Source organism: Chiloscyllium punctatum, chromosome 12, assembly GCF_047496795.1.
Source record: "Chiloscyllium punctatum isolate Juve2018m chromosome 12, sChiPun1.3, whole genome shotgun sequence".
In the NCBI taxonomy this organism is placed as follows: domain Eukaryota; kingdom Metazoa; phylum Chordata; class Chondrichthyes; order Orectolobiformes; family Hemiscylliidae; genus Chiloscyllium; species Chiloscyllium punctatum.
The window spans coordinates 7,177,865-7,194,292 of NC_092750.1; the positions used below are offsets into that span (position 1 = coordinate 7,177,865).

Consider the following 16,428-nt stretch of genomic DNA (forward strand, 5'->3'; position numbering starts at 1 on the left):
ATCAGAAAATTGTCTTGTACACACTTAACAAATTCCTCTCCATCTAAACCCTTAACACTATGGCAGTCCCAGTCGATGTTTGGAAAGTTAAAATCCCCTACCATAACCACCTATTAATCTTACATATAACTGAGATCTCCTTACAAATTTGTTTCTCAATTTTACTCTGACTAGTAGGGGGTCTATAACACAATCCCAATAAGGTGATCATCCCTTTCTTATTTTTCAGTTCAACCCAAATAACATCCCTGGATGTATTTCTGGGAATATCCTCCCTCAGTACAGCTGTAATGCTATCCCTTATCAAAAACGCCACTCCCCCTCCTCTCTTGCCTCCCTTTCTGTCCTTCCTTTAGCATTTGTATCCTGGAACCTTAAGTTGCCTGTCCTGTCCATCCCTGAGCCATGTTTCCATAATTGCTATGATATCCCAGTCCCATGTTCCTAACCATGCCTTGAGTTCATCTGCCTTCCCTGTTAGGCCTCTTGTATTGAAATAAGTGCAGTTTAATTTATCAGTCCGACCTTGTTCTCTGCTTTGTCCCTGACTGTTTGACTCACCTGTGTTCTCAACTGTACCAGTCTCAGATTGATTTCTTTCTTCACTATCTCCCTGAGTCCCACCACCCCTCAACCTCCCCCCCCCCCCCCCACCTTACTAGTTTAAATCCTCCCGAGCAACTCTTGCAAGTCTCCCTGCCAGTATATTAGTCCCCTTCCAATTTCGGTGCAATCCGTCCTTTTACAGGTTACTTCCACCCCAAAACAGCTTCCAATGATTCAAAAATGTGAATCCTTCTCCTGTACACCAGCGTCTCAGCCATGCGTTCAACTGCTCTATCCTCCTATTCCTCCCCGCACTAGCTCGTAGCATTGGGAATAATCCAGATATTACTACTCTCGAGGACCTCCTTTATAAATTCCTGCCTAACTCTCTCTAATCTCCCTTCAGAAGCTCAACCTTTTCCCTTCCTATATTGTTGATTCCAGTGTTTACAATGACCTCCTGCTGGTCCCTCTCTCCCTTGAGAACATTCTGAGACATCCTTGATCCTGGCACCAGGGAAGCAATACACCATTCTGACTTTTTGCTGCTGGCCACAGAAACGTCTGTCTGTACCTCAGACTAGAGAGTCCCCTAACACAATCGATCGCTTGGAACCCGACATACATTAGAGCCAGTCTCAATACCAGAAACTTGGCGGTTCGTGTTACATTCCCCTGAGAATCCATCATCCCTGACATTTTCCAAAACAGCATCCTTGTTTGAAATGGGGATAGCCACAGAAGACTCTTGCACTCGCTGCCTACCTCTTACCTTTCCTGGAGTTAACCCATCTATGTGACTGTACCTGCGCATTTCCCACCTTCCTATAACTGCCATTCATCACATTCCCTTGCTCTTGTAAATTCCTCATTGCCATAAAACTGTCTTTCCAACCGATCCATTTGATCTGATAGGATTCGCAACTAACAGCATTTATTGCAGATATAATCCTCAGTAACCCATAAACTCTCCCTAATCTCCCACATCTGACAAGAAGAGCATATCTCTCTATTAAGGGACATTTTTGCTTCTTTCAATCTACAGACCCAGAAAATAACACTGTCTTATTCTTCTGCAAAACATTGCTTCAGGTAAGATTAATACTCATGGCTTATATTTGAAGTTTTATCAGGAGAAATAACTCAATAAAACATATAATCAAGAAAGAACCCACTCTACTCACTGCAAACGTATTTTAAGGCTGCGCTTAAAATCCACGGATCTGCTTCTGTACTGTGACCGCTCCCAGACAGGTTCCTCCAAGATCAGTTGTGAAGTTCACTGTTTTTTTAATTTTTCCAGATGCACTGCGATGTCTAGCGATACATGAATTCAACAGCAAAGGCAGTAACTGCTAACTCTGTCAGTTAGCAATATGGGTTTCTTTCTCTCTTTCTCTCTCTCTCTCTCTCTCTCTCTCTCTCTCTCTCTTCCTCCTGCACTGACCTCACCATGTGCTTCCTCTCTTTTAGAAGTGCTGTTGTTTTGACTTTTCTTTCCTCCAAAGTTCCAAAATAATGCAACAGCATATAAAACAGTAATTGCTTCTTCTGGAATTCAAGGAAATCACCTCCAACACCTAAAATACCTCAAAAAAGGAGCAGCTGGTACAGCTAGAAATTTTTCCCGTCGTCCATCTTGGATTACCCAGAATCAAGAACTTTCACAACTTTCAGTCACTATAAACATTGGAGTCCTTTATGAAGTGTCATTGCTGTTGTAATGCAGGAAACACAGTAGCCAATTTGCAGGCAAGGTTCCACAATGATGGGCTGAAGGGTCTTTTCTCCGTGCTGTAGATCTCTATGATTCTGTGAAGTGAGAAATGGTAATCTGTAGGTTGAAGGATAAGTATTGATTCAGATGCTCTGGTGCACACCACACCAATATTTATGTGGTTTGCAGGACAGTAGCTCAGACCAGGAGCTGAATTTTTTTTGCCAGCGACAGACTACCTCTGTTTTGTCCTGAAATTACAAAATACTGGAAATGACAGTGGGTCAGGCAGCATTCATGGATAGAGAGCAAGCTAACATTTTGAGTCTAGATGACTGTTGATCAGAGCTGACATGAGTTATGGAAGGGGCAGCATTTATGCAAGATTGGGGGAGGGTGGTGGAATGCTGGGGGAGAAAGGCTGCTGATAGTTCAGATTAAGTGATCGGATTATGGAAATGGCGGAACAATGGTGTATCTAACTGCCAAACTGGAAAGAACAGTCCCACTTGAGTGGGGGAAGGGAAGTGAGGACATGGTGAAAGAGAATGCAACAAGTAAAGCTAACAGACTGGAAAGGGGAGTGAGTTCACAATCTGAAGGTGTTGAACTCAATATTAGGACCAGAAGGTTGTAAATGAAGATGAGATGTTTTCCCTCCAGTTTGTGCTGTGATTCATGGGAGCATTGCAGGATGCTGAGGACAGACAAGTAGGCATGCAAGCAGAATGCTGTGTTAAAATGACGAGCAATGGGAAGGTCAGGTTCATGCTTGTGCACGGACTGGAGGTGTTCTGCAAATTGGTCACCCAGTCTGTGTTTAGTTTCACCAGCGTAGAGTAGGCTATGTTGGATGCAGTTTATGTATTAGACCAGATTGGAGGAGGTACAGATGAAATGCTACTTCACCTGGAAAGACTGATTAGGCCCTTGGATGGTGAGCAGGGGATCAATGAAGGGGTCGGCGTTGCACCCTCAGATTGTGAATTCACTCCCATTTCTTCCCTTTCTGTTAGCTTTGCATGTTGTCTCTCCCCTCCTTCCACTCCAGTGGGATTATCTATTATTTCCAGTTTGACAGTTAATCACACCAGTGTTCTGCCATTCTCACATCCTGATCGCTCAATCTGCACTATTAGCTGCATTTTTCCCCCCGCACTCCACTCCCTCACTATTGCATAAATGCTACCCCCACCACACTTCATGTCTGAAGAAGAGTCATCTAGACTCAAAGCATTAGCTTGATTTTTCTCCATGGATGCTGCCTGACCTACTCCAGCATTTTTTGTTTTGTACAAATTCCTGCATCTGCAGTAATTTACTCCTACTCTGTTTTGTCCACTTTGTACTGAACTAGCATTTGCACTCATGGCTGACAGATAAAGAAAGGACACTTCGGTGACATTCCTGAGGGTTGCTGGTGCCTGTGCTGCTGCTGCTGCTCTGTGTTAGCAAAGTACTGCTACATTGCCAGAAATGCCATCTTGCAACTGCAGTGTTCACTAGAGGCCTGACCTGAAAGCACTGATGTTTCTGCTTAATGGCATCTTGTGAAAATGAGCAGTGAGTTATTCCTGCCTGAAACGTCTTCCTGAACCATCACAATCACCATCAAAACAGATCACCTGGCATTCAGCTCATGGCTATTTGTAAGATGTTGTTTTGTGCATATTGGCTTGAGAGTAATATGATGTCTCTTTTGCTTTGAGACTCTTGGAAGACACATTTATTGGAAGCAATAAAAGTGCACCTGCCACTTATTTTCTATAGCCAATAACAAATGAAGTCATTGTTAGTGTCTTCACTGGGAGCCTCGTTGCTGAATTAACATGAACCAGTGATGGAACCTGTATTCTTATAGGTCTAGAATGGCACAGATATGCAAAATATGCACTCACTCGCTGAACTATTCGGAATAGGCACTGATTTTAATTTTGCAAAGTTGCTATTTTTCGACTCTCAGCCATACTGGTTCTATTCCCGTTGCAATAACATTAGTAATGATTATGGTGAAGGCTCCTTATAAAGAATGTCACTGCCTAACAAAACACATTTCTTTGCAGCTATCTGACAACCTTGTCTCAAGGATGAAGGATCTGCCCCAATCAACGTCAGAACCATCAAACTCCATCCCTGGAGGTATGTGAAAGATTGACATTAGGATTTCAACAAGAGCTGATGGTATAGAAGTGAAACATTCATATTCTTTCTAAGAGTTAGTATGAATGGTGCGTAGCTTCATTGGAAAATTGGAAGATTCTCATGCATGCTTTGGGCGGGTGGGGACAAGGAGATTATAGTAGATGCAGGCCAGTATGATTATGAACCAATATCTTGACACTGGCATTCCTCCACCTCTTCAACTCCCCCCCCCCCCCCCCCCACCCCCCACCACCACCACTACCACCAACGATGCTCTGTTAATTGATTAGTGAGTTCAAAAATGCCATTGCTATTCATGGGATTGTGCATTATGGAAAATAACTATACTGTTTGCCTCAAAGATTCCAAAGTATTTAGTTAAAATATGCTTTGAAAAATAAGGAAGAAAGGTTTCATTCACCTGCCATGACCTTAGGATGTTGCAAAACGCTTTGATGTCACTTTTTGAGATATAATTATTATGTTATAAGAAATACTGTAGTCAATTAATGCATGACAAAGTCCCAAAAACAGCAATTGGTACTGACCGAATCATTTACCTTGAGTAAGATGCTGGAGCATAAATAGCCTATTCGATCCATTGAGTCTATTCTGCCAATAAAGGCATGGCTGACACAATCTTCAACTCCACTTTCCTGCCTCATTCTCATATCCTTTGACTTTGCTGATTAAAAATGTCTCTATCTCAGCTTTGAATATACTTTAATGATCCTGCCTTGACAGTCCTCTGTGGTAAACAAGTCCACAGGTTCATGAGACATTGAGAGAATAAATTCCTCCTCATCTCAGTTTTAAATGTGTGAATCCTTATTCTGAGATCTTTCCCCCGGTCCTACACTTTCCTACAAAGGGACACAATCTTGCTGCATCTTCCTGTCAAGCCCCTTAAGAATTCTCTGTGTTTCAATAAGGTTTCCCCTCATTTTTCTAAATGCCAACATCCAGAGGCCCAAGCTACTCAACCTCTCCTCATAGGAAAATCCCTCTCTACCCGCGAACCATCCAAGGTACCAGATGAACTCCCCTTTTTTTTGACTAGTCTGGAGAGCAAATAGAGCTTCACGTAGTTTGAATGGAAGGACCTCTGATACTGCTGCAGTCCCTTGGTACTGTACTGGAATGTCAACCTAACTTCTGTGGTCAAGTATCTGGAGTGGGACTTGAACCGACAGTCTTCTGACTCAGAGATTGCAAAGCCATAATTGACCTTTTATGAAAAGGCACTATGTGAATGTTAAGTTTTTAACACATACAGTAATAATTGCAACAATATTAGAAGTATCAAGGTCAGCAATTGTGGGCCAGATGATAGAGAAATCAAAGGATAAAGCAAACGGGAAGCACTAACATAGATTGCTAGCTGCACATTATTACTTTTTTGAATAGAGCATTCTGGGTAAAGGAAAGTAAAGCTTTCTGTGAGCAGGAAATGAAATGTTTCTCAGGCTCCTAAATTACATCTACAATCTTTTTATATCCTACATTATGAGTAAACCCATCAGATACCAAACTGAATACATTCCTTGCAATTTCTGCAATATTGTGACATGAAACATTTTTTCATACAGGAAGTTGTTGTGATAAGGAATACATTATCTGAATTCTGAAGGGTTCAGTCGTAAGTACTTGAAGGAGTACTGTTTACAGGGCTGTGGGGCAGAACAGGGCTGTAGAATTAGTTGGCTAGGTCTACCAAAGATCTAGCACAAATGGTCTTGCCTGCACTAAATCATTTTATGACGTCCTCCTTTCACCTGGACCATTAGAGAGTGAGTACGACAGAGCACCAGTTTTTTTTAATACAGTTTGTCTCATCTATCACAGATAATTACAGTGCAGAAGTAGGTCATTTGGCCCTGTTGTGATTGTAATAAGGTTAGCCAGGTGGACCTCCTAGACGATAAGTTCCCTGATTGGAGCTGTTAACCTGGTCCAATAAGAGAATCCTATCTGACAGATAAGAACAGGAGTGTCAGACATCTTGTTCACTCTTGAGAGCTGGCTCTGAGGGAGTTGGCTCAGTGTCAAGGACTCTCCACATGTAAATAAAGGGTGATGTGGTAATGGGATACCAATCTCTGTGGAGTTATTTCAGTGGTGACGAGAAAAGCCTGCTCCTGGAGAAATTCACTTGCCACAATTGACTTTGAGTTGGGGTAAGCATTTCTGGCATCCTGTTGTCATTTGAGAAGCTTGACTCATTTGATCCTGCCAGTCAATACTGTGTCCAGTATGTGGGATGAATATGTTTAATTTGGGCAAATAACATTGTGGGCAGATGAAAAGCAATGAATAATTCTCCTGACAGCTTGGGATCCACAGCTTTTTTAGTTATTAGGAGCCCAATATTTTCTGAAGCACTAGAAAACTTTCAAGAGTTTACGGATTTAGTTAGGGAATACTACAACCCCAAATCACCTCTAATTCTGAGGCTCTGTTGGTTTCCTTTGACAATTTGAGAACCATAGGAAATCCATAATGGGGTGTTTGATGAGGTTATGACAACTGGTAGAGGCATGTGACTTTGGTTTACTTTTTAATGAGATGCTGAGAGACCATTTGGTATGTGGGATTAATGATGTAACCATGCAAAAGTGCCTACAAGCTGAAGTCCAACTGGACTTCAAACAGGCATTACAACTGGCTTTGTCATTGGAAAATACAGCAAGTGGAGCATATGAGTTGCAGAGTATTCTGATAGAAGTGGACACCATTGCCAGACTGACTGAGATTGCGAAATACCGCTTGATTGAAGGCAATTGCATATCCTCACTCAGGACATATCCTGAATAAAGAGACTTTAGGTCAGCCCACAGCAAAACCCCAAACAAAGGCAAACCTTGGCCAAATACTTAACATTTTCTTCAGAATCTGGGCTGGCAAGCCATTGTCGTTACAATTAGTATGTGAATTCGAGACATCAAAAGAGTCCCACTAGACGTAAGTTGAGTAAGGGAACTCATAGGCCGGTATCCAGGAGAATGCATGCCCTGGAAAGTCCACCTATATCTGGCTTGGAACAATTACATTTCCTAGCAATATCCAAATCAGAACCAATCAAAATAAAAGCCTGGTGAAATGGTCACCTGGTTCTCGTGGAGTTCAATACTGGCACAGCCATTTCAGTGGTTGCTGAATCAGTCTTTAACAAAATTCACTCTGGATTCTAACCCTTATGTTTGTGTAAGACCTCGGCTGAACTGAGAACTAAGACTGGGAATCTTTACAGATTAAGTGTACAACTTCAGTCCCAGTCTCTGAGAAGATGCAGCTGGTTTAGTTACCACTGATTGTAGTAAAAGGCTTGGGCCCAACCCTGATGGGGCAATATTGGTTGAGAAAGATCGACCTAGATTGACAAATTAATTTTCAATTAGAAAATGGCTGCCTGAGTGAAGTCCTAATTAAATACCCAGACGTTTTTCAAGAAGGTCTAAGAACTATCAAAGGAGCTAAGGTCACCTTTCATGTTGACCAGGGAAACAACTTTACAAATCTGTGAGCCCCCTCACCCAGTGCCATTTGCCTTACGGGCAAAAGTAAAGGCTGAAATCAGACGGCTGTAAAGTGACGGAATTGTCAAACCGGTCCAGTGTGAGGAATGGGCAGCACTGGTTGTACCGATTGTGAAACCCATTGGGTCAGTTGGCCTTTGTGGGAATTTAAGCAAATGGTAAACTGCTTTTTGCAGCTGGATAACTACCCAACCGTTTGCACAGAGGATTTATACGCAAAGCTGGCACGGGCCTATCCAAAACAAAGCTAGACAAGCAATTAAAGATTCCCAGAAATATGCTACAATCAATACCCATAAGGGTTTGTACCAATGTACAAGATTGCCATTTGGGGTATCATCAGCCTGTGCAATTTTTCAGCTGACGATGGTGAACATTTTACAAGATTTACCCCAGGCCGCCATTCATTTAGATGGTATCATATACCATCCATCATGGGGGATTGGGGGGCTGGGGTGGTAGTTTGGGGGGGGGTGGGGGAGCACGGCGAGTGGGCGGGTGGTGAGGGTGAAATGGCATCAGCAATGTCAGTGCGAAGCAAGAGAGACAATTTACTTCAAGGGATGTAGTTTGGTATAATGGCCCTGCATGGGTAAGAGACATTATCGATGTGGAGTCAGGTCCAGTGACATATAAAGTTTAGGCAGGTGTGGCAGTCCTGAACAAGCTTGTGGACCATATGAAAGCTGCAAACACTCAAATGGTGTGGGAGCAAAACATGCCAGACTCCTTTACTGCCTTTTCAACTGTTCAGGAACCCATGGGTCCTCTTTTTCTGTCAAGTGTTGAAGATTCCTTGGAACTTGAGTTGGTCATGGTGGACATTGTTGCCTTGACACCTTTGTTGCCTGAAGAGGATAATGAATTTTTGCTGAGATGCTCCAGGCACAAGAGGCGAGCTACACGCTGCCCATATCAGAGGCAGAATTGGCAGAACTTAACCTGGGGCTAAAACACCCCAGCAGGAACTACCAGAAAAGGGACTAGTCTATGTCCTTGGACTCAGTGGGATAGGAATCTAATGATTGTCATGAGGCGACCCAGGTGGATCTCCTGGAGTATGAGTTCCCTGATTGGGCCAGATTAACAACCCCAATCAGGGATCCCTGACTGACAGATATAAACAGAAGGGGCAGAGGTTCTGTTCTCTTTGAGAGCTGAATGTGAGGGAGTTGGTTCAGTGTCAATGACTCTCCACGTGTATATAAAGGATGTCGTGATGATGGGATACTGGCTTCTGTAGAGTTATTTCAGGCCCATCATGTCTGCACTGACTCTGAGTATTTTATCTTAGTGCCAGTCTCTTGCCTGTTCTCCATAGCCCTGCACATTGTTTCTTTTGAATGCCTCAATCAACTCTGCCTCCATACTTCCAAGCAGTGCATTCCAAGTCCTAACAACCTGCTGTATGAAAATAGTTTTCTTTATCATCTCACATTTGTATGGTTTAGAATTAGTTAAATTTAAAACAGTCTTGCACAGTTTTAAATTGGAGGCTTGAGGACAAATTGCCTATGGGATCTGGCCAAGCTTATTCCTCAGCAAACAGAGGCATTGTTCTTGGTACTGAATAAATTATATTTGATCAAGCAATATCTGGAACTTGGAAACCAGACATCACAGTCCTCTCTTGCTCATGAACATTCAAAGTAATAACTTGCAAAATTGTGACTTTTTAATTAGGAATCATTAACAAGTCTGAATTCAATGTAGTTTGGAGTGGTTCAATACTAGGGAATTCTAAATAGACTTCAGTTTTGGCAGGGAACCTGAACTTTGTGGATTGAACTGGGATTTGTCAAGGCTATGTTCAGTTTCTCATTTGGAAGGTCTACAGGGGCAAATTATAAGCTTTGCTGAGAAATCTTGTTGGTATTTGATGCCTTGAGCAATATGTTCTAAAAATGAGATTAACCCTTTATGACCTAATTCCAATTTTATTGTCTTTATGGACTATGTTTATTCAGTAAATAGTTAAAACAATTTGGATAACTGAAACCATTGTTTTAACCTTTTCATGAGCTAAGTAGACTTGCCACTGATTACATTGTCTTCCCGTCCCTTCCAGTCCTGTTATTCCTCTCCCTTGTTTCTCCTCTCCCACGTTCCTCCTCTCCCATGGCATTGCCAAAGGTTGAACATCCCACATCCATTTTGACCTAGAGATGAACTCCAGACTCCATTGGCAGTACTTAATCCAGGCAACAGAGGTCTTGACTGCCGACTGAAGAGTCAGCAGAAGCCCAGTCATCTCCTTTGGTCAAGGCATGCTGTACTGAATTCCAGTCTAGCCAGTTTCATGTCCTTCCTGGGACCATGGACCCTACAGACTGCAGAAATATTTTAGGGCTTTTTGAATGATGAGTCCACCCCCCTGCTGGTTGAATATCCACTTAGGGGCCTCAACTGCCGGCTGGGTGAAAGGGCTATTTATGAGCTGTACTTAACTGGGGGAGAGGCAAGAAGGTGATCAACATGGTCCCATCTGATTAACTACCCCCTGATATCGAAATGTTTCTTGGGAGGCCAAGAAATTGCATCTCATTCATTTCATTACACCTCAGTAGCATTTCTGTTCCTGCCTCAGTTCAATTCCTCCAAAACCTTCCTACAGACATTTCTCTCCAGATCCTTGTCTAGACAACTATCCTCTACCAACTATATCTCATCTATCCAGTACTAAGTCTGGCTCACTTCATACTTGCTGACCTATGATCTTGCCTGATCTCCCAACTACTTAATTTTAACATTTGCATCTGCGGGTTGAAAACCCTTCATAGCCTTAGCCCTTCTTATCTCTGTAACCTCATTCAGCTTTATAACCTTTCAAAACTATCTGTGTTCGTCCAGGTATTTCTTTGTGTAGCTCACACTTCAATGCCCCCTTATGTCTTCACCTAGCTTTACTGTAAACTTTGGCATTCGTTTCATAAATTTCTTCACCTCATCTTCATTTGAATCTCTCATTTGAAAACTCCTTAAAACCAGTTATTTCATTAAGCTTTTAACAACATTATAATAATAAATGGAAGCAAGCTAAAGATTAGTATTGGTTTTACTTTTAAATAGGATGTTTTACAGTATTAAAGGTGCTACATAAATATATTTTTGAGGAAGTTAGATATAGTTCGGTCTAGTCTTGTAGTTTGTAAAAGGGTTAGTTCTGGGGTGCTTGGGGAAGCTACTTCAACTCTTCTTGGTCCACAAGCTCTTCTGTAAATGCACTTAACTCCTGGATCTGGTCCTTCTCACTCCCTTTTTAAATTTCAGGATTCTTGAGCCCTGGGATACCTGGAATGTTAAAAGTAAAATTTCCCTACACTTTAATGTTATTACAGTGGGAAGGAAGGGAAAAGTGAGATTAACAGGGGAACATTTCTTGAAACAGACTACAGTAGTGTTGTACCTGGAATGTGTGTTTTCCACCTGAAATAATGAAACTGGCCCAAGGCAACAGTTTCCTGAGTACAGAATGGTTCCTGAGTTGCATTGGAACTGTTATTACTGTTTGCAAACTAGGAAAATTATAACTCCGATCGTTTACTGGTTTCCACATTTATAGGGCCTGATTTCCAAGGGGGTGATAACATGACACTGAAACATTCTGGAACTGAAGAGGAGGTGTACAAGAGGTAAGACATGCTTGATCAAGCAATCTTTTTTAAAATACTCCCCTGCCAAAACTTTTCCGATATAACTTTTATGTCAGAAAAGTACTATCCTTGTTGTGTTGCTTGTGGACCTTATGGTAGCTTTTCTAATAATAATTCTGTAGTTTCATTTCCAAAATTTATACTCTCGCAGTCCTCTTCAGCCATTTGTCCCTTAGTCCATCTTAGTAAAAGATATTATCTATTATTTATTTAATGATTGCTTGTGGCAACTTGGTATGCATGAATGGCTTCTTATTTATGGCATTAAGAAAATGACAGCACATAAAAAAGAGCAAGTAGTTATTTGACTGAGGTGATTTGCAACAATTAAGGCTTTGGAAAAAAAAGTTTCTGTTATTTGTGTGATCTCTGCATTTTTATTAAGAAAATTTAACAAAGATAGTAATGTAATTGTCAAATAATTTAACTCACTAAAGGAAATAGTGCATTGAATGGATTCATTTATTTACTTATTCACTGGGTGTAGCATGTTATCATCTAGTATATTCTGAAAGATTGACTGAGACCTATTGGTATGAAGGGACAGATGTTGGATATATTAATTAGAATTAATTGAGTTTGAATTGGTTGTATAATATGGTGTGCTAGTAATCAGTGGGTGTGAGTTTTATGGAGTGTGGCTAACAGAAATAAAGCTCTTACACAAAAATGTGGACTTGAATTTTCTTTAAATACAGTTATCTTTTGGAGTATAACATAGCATTGCCACAATTAATACCTGATTGCCTTCGAGATACAGCTGAATGTGCTACAAAATCCAATCAATGTTAATGGCCCGATCACCAGGGCGGAAAGCCAAGTTCAATTTCACTCTGCCCCAAGGTGTGTCAAAATGGGTCTAAACAGGTTGATTCAAAATCCTCACAACAAAATGATTTTCAGTTCAGAGCTGGCCATGTTTTCCAAGTATCTCTTGTCAAGATGAAGAGGAAGAAGAAGGCTTAAGTTAGGATGAAATGTGAAGGCTCAGTTAGGCAGTTGAGAGTTACGAGGTAGCCAGGAAAGACTGAAAAGTTGCTGGCTGATAGGATCAGGGGAAACCCTAAAGCTTTCTATAGGTATATAAGGGATAAAAGAATGACTAGAGTACGATTAGGGATAATTAAGGACAGTAGTGGGAAGTTGTGTGTGGAGTCAGAGGAGATAGGGTAAGCACTAATATTTTTAGTCAGTATTCATACTGGAAAAAGACAACGTTGTCAAGGAGAATTCTGAGAAACAGGCTACTAGACTAGATGGGATTGAGCTGAAAATGTATTGCTGGAAAAGCGCAGCAGGTGAGGCAGCATCCAAGGAACAGGAGAATTGACGTTTCGGGCATCAGCCCTTCTTCAGGAATTGAGATGGGATTGACACAAGGAGGACGTCTGGAAATCTGGAAAGTGTGAAAATAGATAAATCCCTTGGGCCAGATGGGATTTATTCTAGGAATCCAGGGAGGAGATTGCCGAGCTTTTGGCTTTGATCTTTATGTCATCATTGACTACAGGAATAGTACCAGAAGACTGGATGATAGCAGATGTTGTTCCCTTGTTCAAGAAGGGGAGTAGAGACAACCCTAGAAATTATAGACCAGTGAGCCTTACTTCGGTTGTGGGTAAAGTATTGGAAAAGGTTATGAGAGATTGGATTTGTAATCATTTGAAAGGAATAGTTGATTAGGGATAGTCAACATAGTTTTGTGAAGGGTAGGTTGTGTCTCACAAACCTGATTGAGTTCTTTGAGAAGGTGGCCAAAAAGGTGGATGAGGGTAAAGCTGTTGATGTGGTGGATATGGATTTCAGTGAGGTGTTTGCTAAGGTTCCCCATAGTAGGCTACTGCACAAAATATGGAAACATGGGATTGAGGGTGATTTAGTGGTTTGGATCAGAAATTGGCTAGCTGAAAGAAGACAGAGTAGTGCTAGATGGGAAATTTTCATTCTGGAGTTCACTTACTAGTGGTGTACTGCAAGGATCTGTTTTAGGTCCACTGCTGATGGTCTTTTTTATAAATGACCTGGATGAGGGCATAGAAGGATGGGTTAGTAAATTTGTGGATGACACTAAGTTGTGTCAGTTGTGGATAGTGCCAAAGGATGTTGTAGGTTGCAGAGGGACATAGATAAACTGCAGAGCTAGGCTGAGAGGTGGCAAATGGAGTTTAATGCAGAAAAGTGTGAGGTGATTCACTTTGGAAGGAGTAACTTGAATGCAGAGTACTGGGCAAATGGTAAGATTCTTGGTAGTGTAGATGAGCAGAGAGATCTCAGTGCCCATGTACATAGATCCCTGAAAGTTGCCACCCAGGTTGAGAGGGTTGTTAAGAAGGCATATTAATGGAAGGATTGCGTTTCGGAGCCATGAGGTCATGCTGCAGTTGTACAAAGTTCTAGTGTGGCCGTGCTTGTATTGAGTGCAGTTCTGATCACCGCATTATAGGACGATATGGAAGCTTTGGTAAGTGTTCAGAGGAGATTTACTAGCATGTTGCCTAGTATGGAGGGAAGGTCTTACGAGGAAAGGTTGAGGGACTTGAGCCTGTTTTTGTTAGAGAGAAGAAGATTGAGAGGTGACTGAATTGAAACATACAAGATAATCATCGGGTTAAATTGGATGGACAGTGAGAACCTTTTTCTTCAAACTGAGGGGTGATAGATATAGGGCTGATGTCAGAGGTAGGTTTCTTTACTCAGGGAGTAGTAGGGGGTGTGGAATGCACTGCCTGCAGCACTTGTAGACTTGCCAACTTTACGGGCATTTAAATGGTCACTGGATAGCCATATGGACAAGAATGGGATAGTGTATGTTCGATGGGCTTCAAATTGGTTTCACAGAGCAGCGCAACACAGAGGGCCTAAGGGCCTGTACTGCGCTGTAATGTTCTGTGTTGTATGTTCTATTTGTAAAGCTAAAGCAAAAGGACACATGAGCTAAAGATGTCCTTCCTTAGCTTAGAATCATAGAATTCCTACAGTGTAGAAACAGGCCATTCAACCCAACAAATCCACACCGACCCTCTGAAGAGTAACCCACTCAGACCTATTCCCCTACTACTCTACATTCCTGATAAAGGGCTTATACCTGAGACAACGATTCTCCTGCTCCTTGGATGCTGCCTGACTGGCTGTGCTTTCCCAGCACCACCCTCTTCGATTCTACATTTCCCCTTAACTAATGCACCTAATGTACACATCCCTGAACACTGTGGGCAATGTTAGCATGACCAACCCACCTAACCTGCGCATCTTTTGATTCTGGGAGGAAACTGTGTTAAGTTCCTTTTTCTTGAGATTCTTACACACTTGATGCAACTGCAAAACACTAACATCTATGAACAACAACCAAATTTTGTGAAATGAATACAGTACAAGCTGTGGAGAAACTCTTAACACTCTTTACCATGCTTGCAAAGCATGTGGAGAGGTCTCCCTGAACAAAGGAAACAGCCCTTCCTCTATACAAAATCTTCACATCACAGTTAGTAATGTCCACAAAACAACCCCCAGCCACTCCCTCACAGTCCCATGCCACTCAAGACAATACAGTGTGATCACATCATTTCCAGAAACAATATAATGTAAATCATTCCTTAATAGCAAGACCTGGTGCAGGTTGTTTTTTTTGGAACTGTAGGGTGCAGTCAGAATTTTAATTGCAATGGTTTAATTGATTCTGAATAGATGATGATGATGCAAATGGCCATGCAAATTGCTCTGAATGGCAAGGGATAGGAATATAAATTCCTTACAATCTACCTGTAAGACAGAGACATCACATCCTATTCCTAGGGCATTCAACTTCATGCAGGTCAGCAGAGCAAATTAACTCTTTAATATGTCAATAGGAGCACCCAGAGGAAACCCACACAGACAAGCTAACAAGATTAGCTTGTTAGTGAACCTGATGAATTAGAACAACAATTTGATAGTTTCCCAATTAATTACTGATACCAGCATTTAAAAAAATTCTAAACTATAAGAGCTACTGGTATATGGCAGTGTTTGGTAGGAATAAAAAAAATTCTAAATTATTTGATATCTGAACATAATTTTACTAGCAGCTATGTTTGGATCATTGTCAACTGGACCTCCAGCTTATCAGTCCAGTGAAATAATCACTACGTTATAGTATCCTGAAATGAAGTTAATCTAAACCCTAAAATTAATCTTTGGAACACTTGGAAAATTTTCATTGGCGAGAGTGTTGTTGACACTTGTCTGGAATCATGAGCCACAACCTGGGATGGCATGGTGGCTCAGTGGTTAACCCTGCTGTCTCTCAGCACCAGGCACCTGGGTTCAATTCCACTCTGAGGCAACTATCTGTATGGAGTTTGCACATTCTCCCGGTGTCTGTGTGGGTTTCATTCGGGTGCTTCTATTTCCTCTCACAGTCACAAAGATATACAAGTTAGGTAGATTGACCATGCTAAACTGTTTATAGTGTCTAGGGATGTGCAGGCCAGGTGGATTACCGATGGGAAATGTGGGGACACAGGGATAGTGGAGGGGTGGTTATCAGTGGCTTTTTGGATTACCGGTGTTGACTCGATGGGCTGAATGGCCTGCTTCTGCACTGTCGAGATTCTATTCTATCATGAGATTATCTGGCACTTTCAGCATTTATTCAAAAATAGTGCTTTCAAGGTGAGGTAGAGGTTGTAGAGAAAGGATTAGAAGTAGTGTTAAAAGCACAAGTAGACACGCTCATCTTGTGAATCATTGAGGGAGAAAGAATTAATTGGTCTGGTTGTTACTGAGAGCAAAATTTGACACACACATCCTGTTGGGAAAAGCATTACTGAGGGCTAGTCAATGAATAAGGTCATGC

The 16,428-nt window shown here is 41.7% G+C and overlaps 1 protein-coding gene across 3 annotated transcripts in view; it reads left to right on the forward strand.

Moving 5' to 3' along the window:
• The window catches only part of LOC140483585 (MICOS complex subunit mic25-a-like), a 513,939-nt gene that overhangs the window by 11,656 nt on the left and 485,855 nt on the right, over positions 1-16,428 (forward strand). For all 3 annotated transcript variants that reach the window (XM_072581810.1, XM_072581812.1, XM_072581811.1), the window contains exons 2-3: positions 4,327-4,402; positions 11,504-11,573. In XM_072581810.1, coding sequence (XP_072437911.1) covers positions 4,327-4,402; positions 11,504-11,573 — 146 coding nt within the window. The remainder of the gene's footprint in view (positions 1-4,326; positions 4,403-11,503; positions 11,574-16,428) is intronic.